The sequence below is a fragment of the Emydura macquarii genome, unplaced genomic scaffold (genome assembly GCF_026122565.2).
Source record: "Emydura macquarii macquarii isolate MOO-44397 ecotype Brisbane River unplaced genomic scaffold, CSIRO-AGI_Emac_v2 contig_2897, whole genome shotgun sequence".
NCBI lineage: Eukaryota > Metazoa > Chordata > Testudines > Chelidae > Emydura > Emydura macquarii.
The window spans coordinates 24,359,814-24,385,905 of record NW_027133034.1 but is presented as its reverse complement, the minus strand read 5'-3'; the positions used below and the strand labels follow the sequence as shown (position 1 = coordinate 24,385,905).

Below are 26,092 nucleotides of genomic sequence, written 5' to 3'. Positions count from 1 at the left end.
GCAAACTGAAACAATAGCATCAAGGTAAGTGGGAACATCCTCCATTCTTGTCAATGTGGTGTTAACAAAGAAGCTTAATTATTACCACTTAAACAGAAATTCTTGCCTGCTTCACTAAATACTGCACTTCTACAGTAAGGGTACCTATATCAGTCTTACTGTTCCTAATTTCTCATTTCCGCTACCACCAATTCCAGCTCTACTAGTGTTAGCAAAAGACAAAATTTATCTAAAGAAAAGGTCATGGTTAGCCAACATGTTAGCTATTCCTGACCTAACCTTTACTTCTTTTCCTAACATAGACGAATGCACAGTTGTTAAAACACTGGTGCCCATTTAAGAGTCCAGTAGTAGGAACAGTCATAAATTATTGACAAAATACCCTAGTGTAGACAAGGCCTAAGAATAATTACTGTGCACTATAGGGATCAGGCATTTTTACTATCACCATTTCATAAAGCGTATTTTCACTGTATTAAAACCACCTAAGCTCTAAAGTTTTTACCACCGTGTCATGAAAACCTGCTTCATGGACACTGACAAAAATACCTGATCCTTGTCCTCACTAGATCTTCCAAAGCTAGAAGTAACACTGCAGCTCTGCGATTGTCGAAAGAAGAGAATAGTTTCACCAGTGTAGACAAGATTGATGCATCTGCAAACATATTTATACAGTGTGGCTAGACAAATCGATTCTGACAGGGTTTCAACTGAACCTTCCGCAGGCATACATGTAAATCCAATATCAAAAGGATTAAACAAGATGCAGTATACTACATATACTCTTTGGGCCAAATTCTACAGTTTTTACACAAACAAGGGAAATTTTGCCCAAGTATGGAGTGCAGAACCTATCTACAATTCAGATAAACGCTTAGCTACATCTCCCTTCCCATATTTTCTTCTCTATTAAAATCTGAACAAAATATATTGGCCTATCTCAGCCAAACAAAACCTTTGAAAACTGTAGACAGGTGCAACGTAAGTATGACTGCCCAATACCATGGATATCAATCTATATAACAAGTTAACAGTCTACTAAAATAAGAAATAAAAGCCTCCAAAATTAAAACAAAAAATACTCAGATCACATTTCCTTATGTTCAGGTTAACTAACTAATATAGGGATTTATAGTTATACCCTACATTAATTACTAATTACAATTAAAATGCTGAGTAATTCAATATTCTTGCAAATACTGGATCCTTATCCTTACCACTATCTACTTAAAACTGACTGTTCTTCAGTACTGAGAAAAAGCTTCCCCAAAGTAAATCTAGCCAGTCTTAATGGGGATCATATACCGACTCTAGAGACAACACAGTTCTAAATTATTCATAGCAATTTTCCTCCCCTCTATAGGGGGTTATCAGTTGAACAAAGACACCTGGCTTAGTACAACAACAAAACTAAACATGCTGCCTATTACTGTAGTTGGTCTTATTGACAGGAAGCCTCCTAAATACAAAGGGTTTAAAAGGTCTATTACCACATGGATGGCTATTCGGAACAGCCTCATATCAAATTCCATTTGTTAGCTACAAAAGAATAAATTCCATAGTACTATGTGTACAGTCTTTCTAGATTTTAACATTATTCACTAAAAGTTCCATTCTCCTGAGCTTGCGTTTATTCTTTGGCATGGGCTTGTCATATAAGCCATTTTTAAGAAGATGCTCCTTGCTGTGATGGATCTGGGCACCGTGTTGAAGCTGGAAAGAGCACAAAGCTTGAAGAGGGCGGAGTATTGTCTGTGCAAAACAAAACAAAACAAAACAAAAAGCCTTTAAAGGTGTTTAGGAGATATTTCATTCAGGCTTTATGTGTAGGGATCACCATTAAAATATCAACTTTTACCATGTTTTATCAGACAGTGGAATGTGAGATACTAAAGGGCCTGAATATGTCCCTGTGATTTGTATGCAGAAGTCACCCGCATATACAGAAGGTGGAAGATAGATGTCTCCAGACATTGTGAGCCCTATCCTTGCGTCACATGATACATCCAGAGAAAGGGTCAAGCCAAGGAAGGAGTGGGGCAGGCCATGAGGGATGCACCTTGTCCCCATGCTGTGGAGATTCCTTTGGATATGTAATAGAGCTACATCTGGCCCAGATATAAGGGAGCATGACTGGTAAATCTCCTGTACTATGCCAATACTAACAGCAACTTTTGTTCCTAGAAACCTTTTGCAGCTGGCATAAATTAGAGTCCCTAAAGTGTCCCTACTTTCTTGTAAAGAGACCAGAATAGCCCTGCACAGAGTGGGAACCAGGATGCAAAGATGGGCTTTAAAGCCACACTTAAAAAGCTCCTGAACTACAATCTGTGCTGATCAGCCACATCCCAGAATTTGGCCCAATATTATTAGCTGACTCTTAGATCTCTCTTGAAATGCTGATTACTATTAATATTTACAGTGCCAGCAGCAAAAGACTGAGAACATTAAGGACATTTTAGTGTCTTGACAGAGTCTTCCATCATAGACCAGTGGGATCACAACTTGCGATGCAAAGGCTAATGTTTGATTGGTATTCTTTGACCTAGTAGGATAAACTTAAACTCAAGAACTGACATGACCCAAAATTCTCCAAGGGCACTTGACAGTTTTAAGATGATTAGTGGAAAGAAGCAACCCAGTAGGTCACATTTTCTGACTAAAGGACCACTCCAGCTCAGTGGGGCAGGCTTAGAAAAACATTTTATCTTCAAGCTAGCTGTGAGGGCAGCTCAGGTCATCTCTGCATTTCTGCAAAAGCTAAACTGATTTCCATTTAGGACTATTAATTGCTTGTCTGGAATTGGATCTGCACTGGCTTCAGAGAGTTACAGTTCATCAGTGCTGTGCTTTGACAGTAGAAAAACATTTGAACCTATTTAAAAATAGTTATCTATTTAAAAATAAAACAAAGATGATAATTGCTTAGTTCGACTCCAATAACCTTTCTATAGTTACTAAACGTTATTACTTATAAGGAAAGGGGAAATGAGTCACATCTGACCAGATAGAAAACTTCTAGTGTCTAACTGAATTTCACTCCAATAGTTTTAGGAGGACATATTGGTAAAAGGATGACTTAATTCAGGCCCCAGTTCAGCAAAATACATAAGCATGTACTTAAAGCAAGGCACATGTTTAAATATTGTGGTTGAATCAGGATCTATGACACACAGGTGTCCCTATTTCCTTCTATTTAGATACACATCATGGAAATATTTCTCTCTCCTAGTTGATAAATTTTAAGTAAAACTTTATTTTTTAAACAAATTCTATTTGCTATACTACATTTTTCTTTTTGAACTAGTAAGTTATGAAGGATAGAAATAGTCTACTGATTCAGTCCTGATCTCAGATACGGAAGACTAACATTAATGCACGTTTTTTAAAATGAATTATGGTCCTTGCACAGTTGATGGTTTTACAAGATACGCAGCAATGCATGCCTGATTATCTGAGATCAGGCTTGAGTTGTGTGTGTTTCACAGTGCATACCCCATCAACAATAAGCTGCTAAGTTTTCTGATAATGAAAGTTGTTTCAAGATAATGAACCAGTCAAGCTTTGGGGATTAAAAGAAAACAAAAAAATCTTGAACATTCACCTGAAGGTAAACTGAAGTTGGGCTCCTCCTTATTATATAGAGAACTATTCAATATGTGCACAGGACAGTTCAGTAAAAACCCCAATTTAAATATTCCTGTCACAGATTTGTTCTCAAGTAAGTCACACATCTTTATTTTCTGAAATATATTTAAGGCATAAGGTTTACAAGATCAAAAGATCCTGTCAACTTCAACTATTTTCAGCTATCATTAAGAAAGGAAATAATTCAAAGCACAAACCTTTGAAGATTTAGCTTAAAATTTTGGTTCCACATGCTGATTACTAGATCATTCATTGCTGATGAATCACTAATTATCTAAATAATCACCAAGCTTTTTGGATCCATTAAAATTAGATAAAGGAATGATCATAGGGTAAAATCTCTGCAAAATTTACAAGCATTTTCATTTGCAACAAAATATCAATCTTAATCTTCTAGACTGAAAGCAATATGGATGAGACAGAATAAATAAGTAAATTCTACACATAAAAGCATCTGTGCTGTGGATTGTTATCTTCCTGGCAGCTTGACCCTGTACTTAGAACGTAGTCGATTTTGATAAATTATAGAATTGAGAAGTATCTGAAAAAAAGTATTTACAAAGATTCAATACAACATACTATATTAGTGCAATTTAGCATACTACAAATGCTGTTTGTACAGCTTAGGGGGAATATTGAAGTATTGCAATCAGGAATGCCAAGTGAGCTCTCTCAGACAGAGAGGTGGCTGGGGAAGTGCCTACATTTCCAACACATACACACTGTTTGCCACGGTATATTTACAAACACAATACATTTTCTATTTCTTAATTTTGAGCCAAATTCTGAACTCCATTACCTATTTTGGTATTTGTGTTATACTCAAAACTGAGGCATCTGAGAGCCCTACAAACTGATATAAATTCAAGTGATGGAGAGAGATCTTCATGTACTCTTCTCATCTCATTTCAAAAAAGAGGGAGGAAAAAAAGGGAGTGAGAAACACAGAAGTATGGGATGAGGGATGAGAGTGTGAATGTAAGGGGAATGAGGAGAAAAGGGAATAGGAGTTGATAAGAATAAAGGACGGTCAGTGATTGAGCAAGGAGTGCATGAGAGGTAAATGATGAAGGAGGAGAGGGCAAGCAAAAAAAAGTAGGAAGGATTAAGAAAGAAGAGAGTGAGGACAGTTGGTTTGAATTTAGGTGAGATACCATGATGATGGATGTGGTATAAAAACCTGAAGACAGCAGAACAGAACAGATGTGGGAGTCCATGAGAATGAAGAAAGAAAGAGAGCAGAGGTGAGGGTGGGTGCTGTGCTCAGAAAGATACCTAATCTGCATTCAACCTTCAAGATAGTAAGGCAGATACTGCTATGTCTAGGTTGATGTTATGACACTAGCTGGTTCTTTGACACATTTCTCTTTGCCCACACTTCCTTCCAAAAGTTTTGCTCAGGTTTATCTTCAGCAAACTCCTAATCATGAAGGAACTGATCTAATTCAGTTATGGTGGTAGCTGGAAAATAGTGTAGTTAGCAGTCTGTGCAAAGAAGTTAAGTATTGTGAACAAACTTTTGGCATTTAAGACCATGGTGTCTTGATAGCTCCCTCAGCAGTTTGACAGAATGTTATATAAGATGAGGGAGAGACCAGAGCCTTGTGGAACTCCACAGTAGACAACTGTAGTAGTAGGTATGCAAGTATCTGTTAGGTATGGTCTGCAAGGAAGGAAAAGATGGTTACTTATCTTGTAACTGTTGTTCTTCGAGATGTGTTACTCATGTCCATTCTAGGCGTGTGCGTGCCCTCGTGCATGGTTACCGGACATTTTTCCCCTCAGCAGTACCCGTAGGGCCAGTTCTGGCTCCCCCCAGAGTCCTGTGCACATGCCGCGGTACATGAGGTGCCACTGGCCCTATGCCCCTTCAGTTCCTTCCTGCCATCAACTCCAACAGCGGGGACCGGGGGGTGGGGGGTGGGGGGAGTAATGGAAAGGACATGAGCAACACATCTCGAAGAACAACAGTTACAAGGTAAGTAACCATCTTTTCTTCTTCGAGCGCTTGCTCATGTCGATTCCATTCTAGGTGACTCCCAAACAATACCTTGGAGGTGGGATCAGAGTTCAACGATGAGCCGTCTGCAGCGCCGCCTTGCTGAAGTTGGCGTCATCTCATGATTGCTGAATGATGGCATAATGGGAGGCGAAAGCATGCACCAAGGACCAAGTAGCAGCTTTGCATATGTCCTGAATGGGCACCTAAGCTAGAAACACCACCGATGAAGCTTGTGCCCTGGTGGAATGGGCTGTGACCACCCCCAGGAGAGGCATTCATAGCAGAACCTAATATAGGTGGCTATTCATGAAGAGATTCTCTGTGCTTACACAGGTGAGCTTTTCATCCTATCGGCCACTGCCACGAAGAGTTGAGTGGTTGCAGAACGACCTCGTCCGCTCAATGTAAAACACTAGGGCCCTCCGTACATCAAGTGTATGCCAACAGCGTCCCTCGACCAAGGCATGGGGTTTTGGAAAGAAAACAGGTAGGAAAATATCCTGATTAAAATGAAATTGGGAGAATAGCTAGGGCAAGAAGGCCAGGTGACGCTGAGGCTGTAACCTGACATTATCCTTATAGGAGACTGTATATGGTGGTTCTGAGGTAAGTGCCCTAATCTTGGACACCTTCTGGCCGAGGTGATCGCTGACAGAAAGGCCACCTTCCAGGATAGCAATAATAAGGGACAGGTAACTAAAGGCTCGAACGGGGCCCTTCATGAACCTTTGTGCCCTTCATGAACCGGACCGTCATTTTATGGGAAAAAACTGACTTCCCATGGATCGGGGGGGTGAAAAGCAGAAATAGCCGCCAGATGCACCTTCAGTGAGGCAAAGTGTAGGCCCTGCAGCTTAAGGTGTAACAGGTAGTCTACAATCACTTGGATCAAGGCCTGCTGGGCTGAAAACACCCTGGGACACTGTCCAGCAGGTGAACTGTGTCCACTTGGCCAGGTACAATGTTCTAGTAGAAAGTTTCCTGCTACCTATTAAAACCTGCTGCACCTGAGATGAACAGGCTTGTTCCTCTGGGTTCAACCATGGAGCCCCCATGCCATCAGGTGCAGAGATTCCAGGTCCAGAGGTAGCAACCGTTCCTGGCCCTGGGAAAGGAGATTGTGCTAGCGAAGTAACTCTAGGGGGAGGGCAATCGACAGCTCCAGCAGCATCATAAACCAATGCTGCCATGGCCAGGTGGGTGCTATGAGAATGACATCCGCCTTGTCCCTCTTGCTCTTCAACTGAACCTTGTGGATCAACAGTATGGATGGGCCCCCGACCATGACAGAAGGAAGGCATCGGACAGAGCCGCTTCCCCCCCTCCCCCACGAATGGAGCAGAACTGACAGCACTTCTTGTTCAGCTCGAACGCATAGAGGTCCATTCGGGGAGCCCCCACGTCTGGAAGAGCATTTCGACCACCTTCGGGTGAAGCGACCACTTGTGGCTGGGTAAGAAGGATCTGCTGAGGCAGTCCACTGCGGCGTTCTTTATACAGAGAAGGTGAGAAGCCACCAGATGCATACTGTGTTGTATGGCTCACTGCTAACCCAGGGCTGGGGAATGGGCTCCACCCTAATTGCTGATGTAGTGGCCATATTGTCCGTCAAGACTTGAACCGCCTTGTCCTTCAGAAGGGGAAGGAACACCACCCCATGCCAATTGCCTCACCCTGAGCTCCTTGATGTTTATGTGCAATCCCTGTTCCCTCTCTGACCAGGTCCCTTGTGTACTGTGGTTGGAGCTGATATGCATCCCCCACCCCACGTCCAAGGCGTCCGATATCAGTGTGACCAAGGGAACCAGGTCTTTGAAAGGTACCCCATGCATGACCACCCGGGAGTCCAGTCACCAGTCTAGGAAGGAGAGGACTTGTGGGGGCACTGTGACCACTCTTTCCAGAGAGTGCCTCCTTGGGGCATACACCAAGGCCAGCGGTCTGAGCTTTAGACATGCGAGGTGTACCACATACGTGCAGGCCACCATGTGACCCATCAACTGCAAGCAGGCCTGGGCCACCATAAGGGAATAGGCGCGGAGATGCCTGATAAGGCTCAACATGACTTTGAACGAAGGCTGTGGCAGCAAACCCTGGCATGTGTAGAGTTGAGAATAGCCCCAGTGAACTCTATTCTCTGCACTGGCACAAGTGTGGCCTTTTGCTCATTCACCACTTGCCCTAGGCGCTGACAGGCAGCCCTCACTAGGTTGATGCTGGTCTGCACCTGGGACCGGGACCTGCCTTTGAGTAGCCAATTGTCCAAATACAGGTAGATTTGCACACCCTGTCATCTGAGATGTGTGGCTACAACTGCCACGCATTTTGTGAAGAACCGTGGGGTGGAATAGAGGTCAAAAGGGAGGGCTGTAAACTGGAAATGGGAACGGAAATACCTTCTGTGGCCCAGAAAAACTGCAATATGAAAATATGGATCCTTCAGGAAGAGGGCGGCATACCAGTCTCCTGGATCCAGGGAGGCAATGATGGAGGCTAGGAAGACCATGTGGAACTTGAGCCTTCCGAGGAACTTGTTCAACCCTTGCAGATCTAAAATAGATCTGAGGCCCCCTTTGCCTTGGGAATGAGGAAGTACTGGGAGCAAAATCTTTTCCTCTCCTGTCTGGTGGAACTTCCTCCACTGCCCCCAATTTGAGGAGGCCTTCCACCTCTTGCCTGAGAAATTACTTGTGAGAGAGGTCCCTGAAGAGGGATGGGGAAAGAAGGCGGGAAGGGGGAGGTGGGGAAGAAAACTGCAGGGAATAGCCCCTTTCAACAATCCCAAGGACCCACGGTCCAAAGTAATAACAGCACACTCGGGGAGGAAGGGGGTCAGGTGCACGGAGGGAGGATCCTGATTGGAAGCTGGTTGGCCGTCCTCGGGCACACCATCAAAATGGCTGGTGCTGACCGCTGGAGCACGCGAGGAGCCCTGCTGCTGGCGTGATGGGGAGGTTGGTCAACATCTCCTGAAACTCTGGTCTCTGTCCCTCCTCCTATAGGCACCAAAATGTGGGGTCTGATATCCGGGCTGCTGATGCTGTTGCTGAGAACGGAACTGTCGCCTCGAGGCCTGAGGTGTGTAGAAACCCAGTGAACAGAAGGTGGCCCTAGAGTTCTTCAGACCGTGCAGCTTGGCGTCTGTCTGGTCCAAAAAAAGTGCACTCCCATCAAAAGACAGGTCCTGGATGGATTGCTGCACTTCTTGGGATAGACCAGAGGACTGCAGCCAGGAACACCTCTGCTTTGCCACCACTGAGGCCATAGCTCTTGCTATGAATCAGCTACATCTGAGGCCGCCTGCAGGGCTGCCCTGGCCACTGTCCTACCTTCCTCCAGGAGCGTTGTAAGATCCAGTGTCTGCTCCTGGGGTAGCGCCTCACCAAAGCGCTTGAGGAAGTCCAGGGGTTGTAATTATATCTCCCTAACAGTACTTGCTGATTAGCAATTCTAAATTGTAGGCTAGCCGTGGAATAAATCTTCCTGCCAAATAAGTCCAGCTTCTTGTAGTCCTTATTCTTTGGCGAGAAGCTGGACTAGCCCTGCCTGTCTCGCTTATTCACGGCTGCCACTACTAAGGAGGCTGGTGATGGGTGCATGAAGAGATTCTCGAATCCTTTTGTGGGGACATAGTATTTATTTTCCACCCTTTTGGAGGTTGGTGGCAACGATGACGGGGTTTGCCACAAGCCCTTAACCTGCTTGAGAACTCCTTCATGAACTGGCAGGACAACCCAGGCCGGTACCGCAGCTGCCAGGACACCAAAGAGGTTATCCGAGGTCTCTTTGAGCTCCTCCTCCTCTAGTCCCAGATTAGAGGCCACCCTCTTGGTAGGCCCTAAAGTCGTCGAGTGGGATGGACAGGCCTGCAGCAGTTGCCTCATCTGGGGATGAGGAGGATAACTATACCGGGACAGTGGGCTGCTGCATTCCTTCCCACAGGTCCACTGAAGCTGAGTTTCCCTCCAGCGGATTCGATTTCGCATCTGACCCCAGGTCTCAGGCCCCTTCTGGCGCTGGTGGGGCTGCAGATGTCTTTTCCAATGACTGGACAGAATGAGATCCTGCCACCACAGGGAATCCCCATGGATTGTAATATGGCCTCTGCATGGGCCATTGCTCCTGGGGCCGTCCCAAAGGTGAGGGTTTTAGTCCCTGATTTCAGGCCCTTGGGACATGGAGGTGGCTGGAGAAGGCAGAAGATCTGTCCTTCTCTGAGGAGTAAGAGTTACTAGCTGAGGACCACGGCAGGGCTCCTTCTGCCTCTCTCTTACTGTCCTGTGGTGATTCATGCCGGTGTCTGGGGGACAGTGACCGGTGCCTCAACCCCTTGGATCTATTACAGTCAGCACCACAGCAGCTGGTGTGGGGTGTCAGAGAACGCAACTTTGAAGACTGGCACCGGGAATGAGCAGTGCAGCATCGCGGGCACTCCTGTCAGGAGGTCGAAGAGTGTCCCAGTGCCGGAGAACTGTGGTGGTGCTGGCTGCTTTCAGTTGAACCCAGTGCCAATGACCAGACTCGGTGCCTGGTTGTCGCAGGGGAGACTCTCGGTGCCGGGGAGGTGGAATGGTGCCACTCTCACTGGGGCCTCGGCATTGGAGAGCGGGTTCGGTGCCATAGGTCCCCCCTCCATGGTGGCGATCTGAGTCTGCCATTTTCTTTCGCCAGAGACCGATGTGAGAGGTGCCATTCAACCATCGACGATTGACCCGGTGCTGGTGACATGGAACGGGACCCATGGAAACTGCGTCTCAATGGTGGGGACCTTTGCCTTGGCGACCTGTCCCAAGGTGATGCCCTCTGGGGCTCAGGGAACTGGTGCAGCCAGTGAGGAGGTCCCATAGCAGGCTTCCCCTTTGAAACTGGCTCCTTAGCTCTCCCCAGCACCAGGGCGGGCTTATAAGTGGACAGCAGGAGGAGAGCCATCAAATCCCTCACTCCCTGGAACGCCTCCGGCGTCAATTGCACCGTGAGCTGAAAGGATCCCCTTTCTCTCCCCAGAGTCAAAGGTGGCTCCCTTGGAGGGCTCAGAGCCCTAAAGGGCGAGTCCTGCTCCGAATGTCCCTGCGCAGCCGGCTGGAACAAAGCAGCGCCCTCACTCGACCTTTCATCTCTACTCTTCTTCAGTGCAGGGGAGCAATCCTTGTCCAGGTGGCGCCTCATATACTGCAACTTGTGCGTGGGGCTCCAGGTAGCGCCAGCCCTATAGGTACTGCTGAGGAGAAAAAAATTCTGGTAACCGGGCACAAAAGCACACACACACCTAGAATGGAATTGACATGAGCAAGCACTCAAAAAAAAAAAAAAAAAAAAAGACAGAATAAAATCACCAGACAGCTGCTTGCTCCTGCTAGGTCTCTGAGGTGAACCAGCAGCATCTCAAGACCTCATTCAGGTCTTTGGGTAAAGAATGAGTAATGTGCTCAAGATATGGACCTTCATTAATAAATTTGGTACTATTATATAACTAACTTGGCTCTCACATTACTATTCCACTAACAAAGTCAATTATTTAAAATGAATTACATACCTCCTGAATACCATCATTTTTTTCCATGATGGCAAGGGCAATAGCTGCACATTCAAGTGTAGAAAGACAGGTGTTTGTTGGCTGTGTACGGATTACATACTGACTTGAAATGCTTGTTTTCAATTGCACCTGAAAAAAACAAACACCCAACTTAGAGAAACCAATTACTATGGTACAATAGGTTCTTTTTCCTTTCCTTTTTTTTAAATAAGAATTATCTGCCTTCCGACCTCTCTACTGTCTTATTCCCTAGTAGCCAATTGTCACAGACTATACTTATCTCCACATATAAATGAACTTTCTGAAGAACAACCATAGACATTAACTGTGTAGGGGCCCTAAAATCCCCATAAAATTAGCCCCAATAACTTCAGTGAGTTTATAAACAGAAGAGGATTTGGACTGAGCTGGAATAAATACGCGAGTTCTGCATACAGTTGATCCTATAAGTCCATTTTTCTTCATTTCTTTCATTGATATTTCATCTGAATTTGCACTGACATGGATTTTTATGCCAACAAAATGTGATGATGAAAATGTGATATTGATATGAGTCATTGAAGGGAGTATAATCAGAAAAGTCATATACATTTTGATAATGCCTGTACACGTTCTTGAGGTTTGTCTTAGAACTTGATATATTTGCATATTTTGGAACTTACACTAAATTGCATAAGTTACAGTTTGCCAGAAGTCATCCACAAAACTCAATATTCTATTGATTTGCTTTGTTAGAATATTACAGTAGGCTCCCATCCAGTACTCTGGGTGTCTAGTCCATAAATTAAAAATCACATAAATATTAAGCAAGGATCACCTAATAATATATCTACCGCAACCCATGCCCTCCTCAAGAAGCAAGAAAAAGATGGATTTTACAGCATGCCTAGATGGTTAACAAATCTGAGGTCTAGCAGACCAAATGGGGGGAGCAAATTTCAAAACTGAGGACCCCTTACAAAGAAAGAGAATTTCAGCTAGAGTACCTCTGCTGAGCTCAACTGTGGTAGTGATCTTGATGTATGTAAATCATGACTATTGATACTTGATACATAATTATGGACACCCCAAGGGCCACATATGGATGGGGCAGCTATTGACCCTATTATAATCAGGATAAAGATGAAATATGATATATATTCATACTATTACCGTAAGAAAGGGCATAAAATATCGCAACCAGTTCCCATTTCTTCAGATTCATTGGGTCCCAGAGACGTGTAAACTGAAGCATGACCTCTCTTGTGATGGACTCTACTTACTTTCCCTTCATCCCTGTTTCCAATGGTTTCCATAAATTGTAAGTATGTTTGATGCAAGATAGTGAGAATGAACACAGGAAACTATTTTACTGTACTTATCTTATTCTAACCTTTTTGTACATTGATCCTTGCCTATTATTTCAATTATAGTTGTCTGTACTAAACAAAGTTTCAGTGTGTGTTTCACCAAATTCCATCTTCTCAATTAACGAAGTAGGAAAGAACCTGTTATCTGTGACAAATGCATGTTGCACCCCAACACATAACCTTATAAGTGTAATAATTGTTCAGGCTACATGATTCTCTTTCCATTCCATTCCCACTAGAAACCTCCAGGGGCCAGATACTGCAATTGGATCCACATGGGGCAGTCAATGGGTTTGTCTCTACACTGCAGCTGGGAGGTGTGATTCCCAGAGCAAGTAGACAGACTCGCACTAGCTCTGTTCAAGCTAGCACTCAAAAAATAACAGTGTGAAAGTTGTGACGTACAATTTCCCAAGCTGCTGCCCAGGCTGCAACATCCACACTGTTATTTTTAGCACATTATCTTGAATAGAGTTAGCACAAGTCTGTCTTCTTTGCTAAGAATCGCACCCCCCAGCCATACACTAACAATCTACATCGGCAACATACAAAACTAGGAAAGAGGATGGAATGCAAGGAAAAGCAGTGGGACTGAGTGGTGATGTTTAGCATGAATCATGTTAATATTCAACTGTTTTAATGTTTTTAGGAGATTTTCAATCATTTAACTTAATCTGGCCTAGATTTTTCAAGAGTGACTGATGATTCTATGGCCCAACTTCATACACTTTAGTAGGTCTTATTTCAAGAAGTGCTGAGTACCAATTCTCTGAATATCAGGTGAAAATTTCAGCTTTTAAGTATTTCAAACTGCATATTAAAAAGCAGAGGCACCCAACATCACTAGTTCTTTTTGAAAATGTAGACATTTAAGTCCTATGTAGTTATATATTAAAACAACCTGCTTATTAGTTGTTACTGTCTTAAATACTTGAGTTCCTTTGGGTCCTTGATACAAAATAAAAAAGCCTAATATTAGTGAAGTAATCTATAAACCTTAGAACATAGGGCCTGACCCTGAGAGATGCTGAACATTTTGCCACTGCCATTACAATGTCCATTTGGATTTACTGCAATTGGTAAACAAAGATAGCATATATAATATACAGATAGTAAACCAGCATTTCTCAGCATTCCATTTTGTTTTCTCTTTAGGAAAAAAAATGCTAGTGTGAAATATCCATTGCCACAAACTGTTTTCCAAAACAAAACAGTGTACTGAGAAAGTCTAAGTCCTATTTTACATTCTATATATAATCACACATGCTTTCTTTTTTTAATTAAATGCAATAAATGCATACAAGTCTTATTCCATATATGGGCATGTTGTATTCAGACATTAAGACTGTATTTACCCTGTTTAAGTATTATTTATCATGTTTTAGAAAGAAAAATCCATTAGAAACCAAATTAATTCATATAATTTATTAGGCTACTTTGGTTAAAAACTGATTTACTGACAAAGAATATTTGAAACTGATTTATTGGCTCTGCCTAAAGTGATAACCACTTTATACTATCACACAAGTAAAACATTTTCTAAGAAAGATAAATGTCATTCAACCATTAGACCATCTGTTTTATCAGCTCCAAAAGCTTTTATTGCTTTTATAAACAGTTGTTGAGAAACGACAGATTTCATAGTATTAGCCTCTGTGTGAGAATTCAGACATTATTAATTTACTCTTTCCATATATTTTCTCTTATGTTTCGTAACCTCAGTTGAGGGTTTAACATAAATCATCTGTTCCTGTCCTAAATCCTTGAGGAAACATTGTGCTCATGTTCTTAGTACCATAAACCCTACAAAATGACTTGGGATGGGAGACCAACTCCTATTATTTTAATTTCAACTAAAACCATTTGAAAGGTCTGGTTAAGGAACCCATTTCTTAGCCTGCTTCAGAATATCACTGGATTGAAATTTCTATTCAGCACAGTGCCCTTCCTTGGTTGCCTATGGCTTCTTACCCACTTCTCCTGGTTCCTTCTCTTTGTCATTGTCCCCATTTCCTTCCCTTGCTTTCCTAACCTTGGGTCACTATACTCTTCCTCTCCCCAACCCTGTTCTTTACCCTAGTCCCTTCCCCAAAGTATTTCCAGATTCTTCACTTACCAGGGATCTGTAAGAAAGGAAGCTCCAAGCAGTTCTGGAGTTTTGGTGACAAACCATCAGCTATAAATGTACTAATAAAATGCTATAGCTTTCAGGAGCCAAACTGAGTCACGGAAAATGCATGGATATACTGGCATGAGCAAATGGCCTAGGCAATATACTTTCAGGAACCCACCTACTGAGTTGTTTTGAATTTGGGGGAAGGTAGAGGTTTAAGGAATAAAGCTATTTTAGAAGTGTCCGATTGGTTTCCCAAAACATGTGCATTTTGGTATTATCTAGTACATTTCAAAGGCAAAACATACACTTTTCAGAAATGTCTTTAAGCCTCTGGCAATGATGGTTTAGCAGAATCTAGAGAGAAATCCATTCCATCAGAGGCAAGGAATTCCCAACACCTACTTCAATTCAGACAAAGGTATTTTGCATTATGTAAACAGTAAGTTTCTATCTTTATATCATAGTAACAATTTGTCATCGGTTCTCTATTAGATACTGTTTTTTTAATGCAACTTCCTACATCTATGTCTATTTTTCTCCTTCTCTTTCCCTGGCTTATATAACTTAGTGCATTCTTCTTCTGTCATTTTCAATGTTTGTCTGTCTCTGTCCACTATGGATGGTCTCTTTTCTCCTTCCTCCTCACCCCCACTACATTTGTCATTCACTCTCCCGCCAGAACAGTGGTTCCCAACCTATTTACCATTGTGGGCCACATATGCAGCTCTCTATGTGTTATGTGGGCTGCATCGACGCAACATATATTCTATCTGTATGGCCCTGAGGATGTCACATGGGCCGCAGCTGTGTGCTGATTGGGCTGCAAACAACCTATGGGCCACGAGTTCAGAAACACTGCTCTAGAACCTTCGCATTCACCAAAATCTCTCTTCTTCCCTCTTCCTAGCCTCTTATTCATTCTTCATCCCAGAGGTCCTGGTTCGTGACTAGGGCGCCTAGATGCTATGGTAACACAAATAAAATAACTCCCTCCACATCTCACCTAGTCTCCACATATTTTATTCACTTACAAAATTCATGAAGTCAACCAGACAGCCCTGTCAGTCTGTTCAGCACCCAAACTTTTGACTCAGGCCCTCAAAATACAAACCTCCACTCACATTCACTACCCAAAATATATACAACTCCCACATTCACCTCCCAAATACACTCTTATGGCAACCAGTCAATTCCCATAATGTATTCAATGCCCATTCAACATACCCTCTCCCAACAAAAACTGGGAATGAGGAAAGGCCTCAGTAGGCTGGCACACCAGCAGGACCCTTCTCATCTTCTGGGGGAATGACGGGGTCTTCAGCTGTCAGATTTTTCTCTCTCAGAAAGCTTGGTCTCCCCTTTGGGGATTTATCTCCCTCCCTCTCCTCTGAAGTCATCTATATATTCCTTACCCACTATCCAGTGGCTTCTTGGGCCAGAAAATGTGCTTCTGTTTTTGGAGAAAGTCAGGGTTGGGCACTAAGATCCTTTTTTGTCCTCCCTTTAGACCAGGGAAGAATGACCAGGGTGTCTCCTCCATCTATCCTTGTGGGAAGGAAGTCAAGGGAGTCTGACCTGGCAGTGGCTCACATACCACAAGGTCTTTCTGCACAGCACTGGCTCCTAAAGAACCACATACTGCTTTCCTAGCCTGTAGCATAAACCCACTCACAAGAGAGTATTTTGAAAAGTAAATCTCTGTATATGGGTGGGGGAGCTTCATCATGGTGATAAATGCTTATGTTATTTCTAAGGTAGATTACTGCAGCATTTTTGTGGGAAGGTTTTGTATATTTAAATAGGTCTGGAATCAACAGTTGTTACTGGAACATTAGGACATACAGTATAATATAAATCTAAAGACACACAAAAATGTCTCTCTCTTTAATAGTACTTTCTATGATTATACATTTGCAGAGGGGGAATGGGGGGAGGAGAAGGTTTATAGTTATTTTCTGCAAATTCAATGTCATCTTTACTTAAAACATCTTCATTTTTGGCTACTATTCATCACATTTGTGCAAATGGATCAGCACAACATATGACTGATTCCTTATCTAATGCATGCATATTACAATTTTATAGTTGGCCAGAAAGTGATATTTTATATTTAGTGGCTGATTATCCCCAAAAGCTGATTATTGCATGTCTAGAAAATCAGGACGTGTGTGTCAGTCTCTGTCTTCATATTTCATGTCTTCACAAAAGGAATTCCTGCCTAATGGCTCATTAATAGATTATGTTTTCTATTACACTGCACCCATAGCTCATTATCATACATTAAACAAGAATTCTATAGTATGACAACCAGATTTAGACTGGCGTGAAGGACATAAAAAATTAATTGCATATTCTAGGGCAAATACAGCCCCACTCCTCCCCCTCCCACTCCTACAGCAGTAGATCCTGGTGAGATTTCAGAGGACAGTTCTGTGGAAACACCTCACCTGCCTGGCCCAGAGATGAGTTGTTATTGTTTATTCCTCTGGCCCATGGTAGGGTCATGTTAAGGGCATGCAAGGCTACTTCAACCATGGAAATGAAACAGCCTCTGCAGAGCTGCTCTATTAGCTTGAGGGAATACTGCTTCCACACCTTCCCCTTTACACATCTCACGAAACACTAGCCCAGCTACACAAGTTTAGTGCTAAACTGAGGATTAGTAGTCCCTCTGTGCATTATTTATCCCAAACCAGAATATTCTGTTGTCATAGCTTGTGTGTTCCATCCAGAGAAAGGAAAGCACCCCCCTCCACCGGATGCTTCACAACAGTAGTCATGGCATTTTGCATCCACTTTCCCATAAAACAGTGAAGATATAGTGATACAGTAATTATTATACCATACCTTTCACCCTGAAGAGTCTCAAAACATTTTACAAACCAGACACGTATATTGGAATAATTTCAGTCACCACTGAAATACAGCAATCTTCCAGCTGAAAACACAGAAGTCATTTAACTGCACTCAGCAAAAGTACACAAAAGTTTAAGGAAGGAAATTAAGAGGGGGAAGTTAGATAAGCCAAATGCAATTAATTACTCATTGGAAATTAGCTGGGACACTGGAGTTAGTATTTCTTCTCTTACATAAAGTGCCATGGAAATTTTTGGCCTTGATTTTCAAGACATCAGAAGTCTAGGGCTGCATGTAATCAAATATCTCATTTCAATTAACAACTGTGTACAACGCCTAGGGTTTCCAAGGTCTTGAAAGCCAGGGTCTTACTACAAATTTTTATGTTGGTTTAATGTCTCATATGTAAACTGGCTCCTCTACCAACACAGTGCCCTCCTAGCACATAGTGAAGCACTGGGTCATTTCTCCACTTACTGAGGACTTCAACCTCAGTGGGAGTTATGGGTGTTCAGCATCTGGCTCCTCCATCACTAACACCACCTCTTGCAGCAACTGAGGTTTTTCTTGGAGATCTCCCATTCAAGCAGCAACCCAGGCCATCCTGTTTAGCAAACAGGAGTTTTGAGAACTGATGGAGTACAAGTTTGGCATGATACGACTATAGGCCAATCACACTATAATTACACCATGTGACTGAGATTCATCCTAGTTATGAATAGTAGAATATAAAATTTTAACAGATCTCTCTAGTCCTAATAGCTATTCCACTTTGTATAATTACTTAAATATTCAGTGGAGATGGGAGTGGAATGCAGATGTTACCCCTTCCCAGGTGAGTAAACTAACTACTTGGATATAAAGTCACTCACTCCCTCTGGTCCAGTGACTATTCAAGTATTTCATACTAAGTGGAATAGCTTCAACAAGAAAGACTGAGAAACACTCACACCAGAATACTCTATAGCCTGGTCAGTGGCACTTGCAGCCATATGTATGTTACACACAGTGCATACTACTGAAAGAGGCACCAAGTCAAGGAGAAGCAGCTCCGGCTGTCCCACTGCCCACCCAGGTTAGGACCTGTGGCTCCTCCATCTTGACAGAGGGTCCACAGAACCAAACTGGAGCAGCGCTATGACCTCTGTGTATCCAGCCATAATGCCACTTACTCAATTTTGGGCCCAAACCCCTCTGTCATGCTGGAGAGCTACAGGACCAATCCTGAGCGGGCAGTGGGGCCATCAGCTGTTCCTCCTGTAGAGCTGACTCCTACACAAGGGCTCCCCGCACGGACCTGCCTGGCCTTGCCCTGCTTCTAGCAGCTGGTGTCCCCACTGCTCTGCCTGCAAGACTCACTCAGCAACAGCCTTAAGGCTTGCTGTGAATAGAGGAAGGGGAGCTGTGGTGAGCGCTTACAAGGGGGAGTCGCCAGGATAGGGGTGGCAGGCACAAGGGGATTTTGTGTGCACAATGTGAAACCCTTTGTGGGCACCCCTGAATCTCGTGGTTCAGATATTTCACCTAAGACTGAGGAAGCCTGAATTCAATCCCCTGCTCAAGAGCTGGGATTTGAACCTGGGTCTCCCACATCCCAGGAGAGTGGCTTAACTACCGGTCTAAAGTTTATAAGAGAGACTCAAGCCCAAAGCCCTTCACTTCTGGTTTTTTGTTTTTTTGTTTTTTAATTAAATACCTGAAACAATTTTCCCCCACTTTATTGATTCGCCCAAAATTCTGAAAAAATTTGGTTTTGTTAAACTTGAACTAAATATTTTTATTTTTCAGCACTGTCAGTAAACTGAAAAATCATTCACCCAGCTCTACTCCTTTCTTATTAATTCTACCCTCAAAACAGAACGTAACCTCATTCAAAAATATATTTAGAAATATAAGGCTCCCTCCAAGATGTGAACACACTATGACCATCTGGTTAGTATCCTTGTCCCACTGTATACTGATCTTTCACACTGTTTTGTGCCTCATACTTGTTTTGTCTTTGCTGTGATTAGATTGTAAGCTTCTCAGGGCAGGGAAAGTGCCTTTTATAGGTTCTGTGAGGAGCCTAGCATGTTTCTGAATGCTCATTTTTTACAAATAATAATAATAAACCCAAAAAAGATAAATCAAGTTTGCTACAAAGTATCTCATCACCAGTGATGGAGTGAATTCAAAGTTGAGAACCTTTAGTGGTCATCCTTTTTTACCCACAGCAGTGGTTGGTATCATTTATATGCTTAATTATTGACCTAATATTAAATATTGTATTAATATTAAAACCAGGAAAATATGAGCTAGATTATTCCTGGCCCTTGAATGGGTGTGTAGAGGAGGGGAAATAGCAGGGAATTTAAACAGACATAAACCCCTTGCAGACTTCTCTCGAAGGCTAGTGACAATTTCAGTTTATATGCTTGGGGAGAATTTGGGAAATATTTTGTGTACACCAATAGCGCATAAAATCACTCTCAAAAGAGGAGAGTCAGCCAGACAGGGAATGGGAATTTATGGCTCACAGTATCGAGAGTTTACATATTTACCTTTTGCCTAAAAGGCTAACAGTGATTGTTTTCTACTATATTTCTTTTCATATTCTAAAATGCAAACATCTCATAACCTTGCAGCTAAATAAAGTTCCTTGAGTTACCTTCGTGACAAATAAAAAACTCTGAGTAAAGTAAGCCTCAGCATGCTATTGAAATTTACATCAAGAACATAAATAAGTTAGTTCTCTCAAACATCATGGCTTTAATTTAAAGTGACATTTTAAGAGCTCTGTTTTCAAATTCTGCAGGGAATATCTGTCATGCAACTGTAGCAAATGCATAGTCAAAGAAGTAAATGGATGTCACAAAAACCTTTCCCCTTTTCTTCATGTTTTGCTGATTGCACGTATGTATATAACCATGCTACCTTTGTGCACTCTGCCATATGTAAATTGCTGACACAAATGTACTGTAAATTGCAGCCTTTACATTCCCAAGCCATACTTGCAACACGCTCAGGTAAACCTGGGGAAAAACATCTTATTCAATTTCCATTTAGCTGACAACCTTTTCCTATATTTTCTTCACACAATTTCTGATTACTACAAGATTCCTCTCTGTTCTGTAGCCTCCTTTTTCCTATTCCCTACTCAATTTATTCCTTTAGGCCTACACAGTGGCATTAAGCCAAAGACACGAGTTGGGAATGATGCAGAGCTACACTGCCCAGGAGGAGAATGGGGAGGCATTCTGTTTCAGAGTTGCACTGGAAGGTAGGCAGGGAAACCTTTTAAAGGGTGTTGCCTACTATTCTCTCCCCAATAGGGTCAACCACCTCTGGTGACCAGTGTATGGCAGTGGCAAGACATAGTTCTGCCTACTCCCTGCTCTTTTTCACCCCTATGTAAGTGGGGAGCAACTCTGTAATAACCCCTATGCTCCCTGGGCAAAGGGCATGCAATTCTCATTGGCTCTTGCAGAGTTCATCCAGGAGTAGGAAGGCTCCTTACTCTCTCTCATATCTCTGTAAATGGAAAGTCCAGGATCTCCGTTCAGTGATCAGATTTATGGCATCACAGATCGCTAGCAACAACTGTGGTATCACTAAATCAGATTTATGAGAAAGCATTCACAAATGATTTTTTAGATATTTTCAGGAGTGCTCTTATCCTTTCGTTTCATAACCAACACTTAGGTGTTCAGACTACTGGCTTAGGAAAATGTATGCATGTTTACCTGGAAATTTCCCTTTGGTCATTTTAGTAAGGCCCACAGATCTGGCCTACCCTGAGCAAATGATACTTATTTTTCTTGTATGTACAAAAAGAATGTAATTGTTTCTTGGTATCTTAGCTCTACAGTACGCACATGCTCAACTTACTATAGAATTATTTCAAGTTTCTGGAGTTAAACTGGCTGAAATCTGTGGAAGTAAACTAAAATGGCAGCCTCTTCAGTGGCAGAATCCTAGGCTGCTGACAGTGGCTAATAAGTCTGCATCTGCCTCCAATGCCTCAAACAGGCTGAAGATTAAGTGCTAGGATCCATGGGTATTGCTTCACTGAAAAAGGGACCCTGAACTATGAGTCAGCAGATGACTCTAACTTACTGTATGACTTTAGACAAGTAACTTTGCTTCTGTGAGCCCCAACTTCTTCATCTGTAAAATGGGGATGATAATATTTACCCAGTTTTGTGATATCCTTTAAGAGCTAAGGAAGAAAAACACTACAAATATCAAGTACTGTTGTTAAAGATGAAAGGCTGAAGAACCCCTTTCCTAATATTTTATTAGATAATTATGAGAGTTAGAATAAGAATAATAAGGAAGAAAAAGCAAACTATGAATGGAAAATTCAGTGCTATACATTCATATAACAAAATGCAAACTTCACTTTGCTTGTTTTTTACCCACTGATTTTCTCTTGCTCTTCTGTAAGAAGTTTATTACAAACAGGAGAAACAATAGAAAACCAAGGCCTTGTCTTCACTACAACAAATAGGTGTATTCTTAACTCAAATTAGCTAACATGAGGTAAAATCCTAGTGAAGACAAGGCAGGCTACAGTTTTCACAAGAGTTAGCAGGTCTATTTTATGCCAACAGGGGGGTCTAAACTTGAACTCGACCTGCTAACAAGTGAAAACTGTAGCCTGCCTCGTCTTCACTAGGATTTTACCTCAAGTTAGCCAACTTGAGCTTAAAAACACCCAGTCCCCTTCTTTTTTAAGTGAATACAAGGGCTAAGAGTAGGCCAAATTTTATTATGCTCATACTCAGTCACAAATCCAGGCATAGGTAATCTGAAATTCAGATTGGTTATGGCCTCAGTCTTGAAGAGATTTTGTTGGCTTTTGGCTACAATGGTGGAAGAAGTTTAATAAAAGACAGCATGTTGTGGAAAAATAATTATATCTTAAAGTTTGTTGTGGAATGCATACTTAACACCTGGTAAATAAAACGAACATCCATTTTCAATGAAATATCTTTTCATGCATTACTGTTCATGTATTCAAAGAAAGGAAAGCTCTTGAAAAGGCTCCTGTATTACCTCTTGCTCTGCTTACATTTCAAAAATGAATGTCAGGGAACAGATCAATATTTTATACAGCACTATTCTTTTAATAATTAATGCAGGAGAAAAGTGCTGCAAGAAAATTCAGTCAGTGAGCAGAATAAGGATCTAGAGAACAGGGTCATGAAATGAAGAAAGAAAATTTAATTACACATATTGTCACAGCTATTTAACTTTAATTACCTGTAAATATGAGAAGCCTGGAAAACACCAGAAGGAAAATTAAATAGCTCAATATCAAAAAGTAGTATCTGTGTATAGAGATTGTTCTTTGGAACCTACTAATTACTTTTCCTTTCACTGATTTTTATTATTTGTTAATGCTAGTAAGAACTTTCTCTGAAGATGGAAAAAGAAATGGAAGGAGCTCTACAGGGGAATATTCAGAAAAAACATGATTTTAAAAATACCTTCTTTTAAATAAATAGTTTAAAACTCTTTGCTTATTATGGACACAAACTCAAGTAGACCTTCAGAAATCCAAGAGCAGCACGGACATACTACTACTAAACTTGTTATTGTCAACAAAAAATTCTAGCAACAGGAGAGGCACATTCAGAAATATGAAATTCAATTTAAGAGAGAAAAATAATTATGAAAAGAATGGCAAAGCAGTATAGGTAAGTTAACAACAAAGATTCTTTCTGTCATGCATTCAAGGCATAAGTTGACATATGTTTCTGACATCTGGCAAATTACCCGAGACCTTTCAGTCAGTGAAAAAGTCACCAAGTAGAAGCAATAAATACTGCTGACCAGAAATGAGATGAATAAAACAAAACTGACCAATGTAATTCAAATTATCCTAAGTTGTTGAAGGACAGTCTCTCTTGCTGACAGTCTAGTGTCATCACAATTTACTTTAAATAAAGCCTTATCTAAAAACACCCACATACAGAACTTCCAGTTACGTTAATGGGAGTTCTTTACATACCATACTTACTGGATCAATTTGTTTTGTGTGGGACCAAAAGATTTTGCTTAATGCTTTAGTTGTAATAATACATAAGTTATAGGCTGAACACAAGCATAAACACTTTAGAATATGAGGAATAACTTTCTGTAATCAAAATAACTTTTTTTGCTGGTATTTGAATGAACAAAATGAGGAAATTACAAGGTACTTGTTCAATTAATGAGCATGTACTTATGGTTTTCAAAAAAACCTAATAGTTTTTAATACACCAACAAAAACAAAGCCACAAGTTTAGACACTTATTCAAAGTTCTCTAGTCTATGCAGACTTATCGGGTTCTTTCAGGAGATTCCTCATAGACCTTGGAATTGGTCAAGATCTTCATATGGGTCCAAATCCAGAGCCCCTTCTGGGGGAGCACGGTGCGAAAGTCAGAGGAAGTGAGATGTTTTTCTGCTGCATGTGTGTTTGTGTGAGGAATGGGGAGGCAGAGAGCACATTCAGGGGAACTTCACACCCTGTGTATGCTCTGTGCTGTTGGTTGAAATTTAAGTGCCATGACTACAAAAATTCCCAGCCAAATCCCCATGCAGAGGAGAGAGAGCACAGTAGCTATGAAGGATTGCTGCAGCCCACAGTGTTCAACAGGTGGATCTGTGTAGTCATGGATCCACTGTCCACAACAAGCTCTGAACCCTCCCCTCAAATTCCTCCCTCTCACCTCTGACCCCTGAAGAATTCTTTTGGGCATAGCCTCGTTATTCAGTCTGTACAGAGAATTTGGCCCACTGTAGTTTGATACTTCTGGCAGAAACCTGAAAGTTCACAGGTATATGAAAATGGAGAAAATAAAAATAAAAACCCTATACTATTTTGAACATCAGGAAAGATCTGTATCAGATTGGGTTTAAGTTTTGGTTGAACTTTGGTTCAGATCTTATATAATCCACATTGATTCTCATGGAGTCTGCCTGCCTGTTTAGCTCTCATCATCATGAATGTTCATCTCCAGTTGCACTGGAGGAAGGGAACACAAAACCAGCAGAACCAGGCAGGGAGGAGGAGGAGGCATACAGCAGAGGCACTGCTCCTACACACTCTCAGCTTATTGATCTCCATCTACATATGAACAGTGAAAGTCCATGCATTCTAGTTATGCATGCTGATTTGCTGCTGTTTTGCAAAGGATCAACATTAGAAAGGAGACTATGCTATTACATACGAATGTGGGTTGTGGATTTCACTATCTTGCTCACTCTACTGTTTTGCGGTTGATTTATTTATTTACTTATTTTGCACCACCATGATTTTCTGAAGCGTACTTCTATGTGTGTCCAACGAACCCCTTTGTAACATGCTCATCCTTATGCCATTTGTCTGTTAAAAGAGAGGGAGGGTATCAAGGTGTCTTGAGCAGTTATCAGAAGAATGGAGATAATGTAGTTGGAGCAGCTGCTGTGCCAGAAAAGGCAATCTTGTAACCTTTAGTCAATTCTTCCAGAAATAACTTGTTATATTTTCTCTTAGTACTCTAAGCCTGAAAATGACAATTGCCCACACAGATCCTTGTTATTTGAACATTTAGTAAGGCTCTCAAAGTAATTATAATCTTATAATGCCCACCACTTTTACTTATGGGGACCAGTCCTAAACTTTAGGCAAAATGAAACTGTACTCCAATGTAAATTTTGCCTGGCTACGAAGGACAGTACTGGATATGGTATTTGTGTTTCACCACCTTACCGTATCTACCACAATGGTCATTTCATCAATATGTAAGAGACACTAGTAAAAATATACATTATTATATTATATACATCATTACATTATGTATACAATATACATACATATACATAACATATATTTGATGAATATATTGTGGATACTAAACCATTACTGCACTCTCCACAGTGATATTTCAGTTACTCATTTACAACAAAATCTTCTCCCCTGAGCAAAACTAGAGTAAAAGGGCTTTTGTGCAAGGTGGTTCATGGGAGGGAAGAGAGAGGGAATGAACCACTATCCTTTTTACTGACCTCTCTTTAGCCATAGATCAGCAGTTAAGTTTGACTGGTGGATTTGTGGTCAAGGCTCCCATACTTCTAGTGGCACATCCCCTCAATTTCCTTTGTGCTGGGGTAGATGATGCACATCTATGTAATTTCACAGTACATTTCTACAGCATGACGGGACTACAGACCACCTGTGAGCATTCTTCAAAATCTGTCCCCTTTCTCTGCAATGGAGCCACATTGATTCTACTGGGTTCAGGGCCTTTTATGGACTTTATTTAGTCAATAATAGGTCCCTGTGTCTTATTGCTCTGGGCCTGGAGACAAAGTCCCTGTGCTTGCATGTAGCTGTTGAAAAGAAGGAAAAGAGGCAGCTGGAGCAGACCGCCCTTTATAACCTTGTCTCCAAATGTTCAGTGCTGAACGAAGGCATTTGCATAGTACCTATGGGAACTGCTGTCCAGAAGGTTGTTGAAACTCAGTGGCACTGAGGAACACATCACCACAAGTGGCAATATGAAGAAACTAACTTAAAGGTTTCTCTCTTTGTCATTGATATCAAAGATTTCTGACAGCATTATGTTTACATCCCCAAA

At 41.8% G+C, this 26,092-nt stretch overlaps 1 protein-coding gene across 3 annotated transcripts in view; it reads right to left on the bottom strand.

The window, feature by feature from the left end:
* Window positions 1-274: 274 nt before the first annotated feature.
* Window positions 275-26,092, bottom strand: part of DTWD2 (DTW domain containing 2) — a 158,995-nt gene continuing 133,177 nt past the window's right edge. For 2 of the 3 annotated variants that reach the window (XM_067568909.1, XM_067568910.1), the window contains exons 5-6: window positions 11,184-11,312; window positions 275-1,752 (exon numbers count right to left, since the gene is read on the bottom strand). In XM_067568909.1, the coding sequence (XP_067425010.1) occupies window positions 1,582-1,752; window positions 11,184-11,312 (300 nt within the window). In that variant the 3' untranslated portion in view covers window positions 275-1,581. Of the gene's footprint in view, window positions 1,753-3,866; window positions 4,190-11,183; window positions 11,313-26,092 lie in introns of those variants that run through there. The other variant, XM_067568911.1, reaches the window with a different exon arrangement.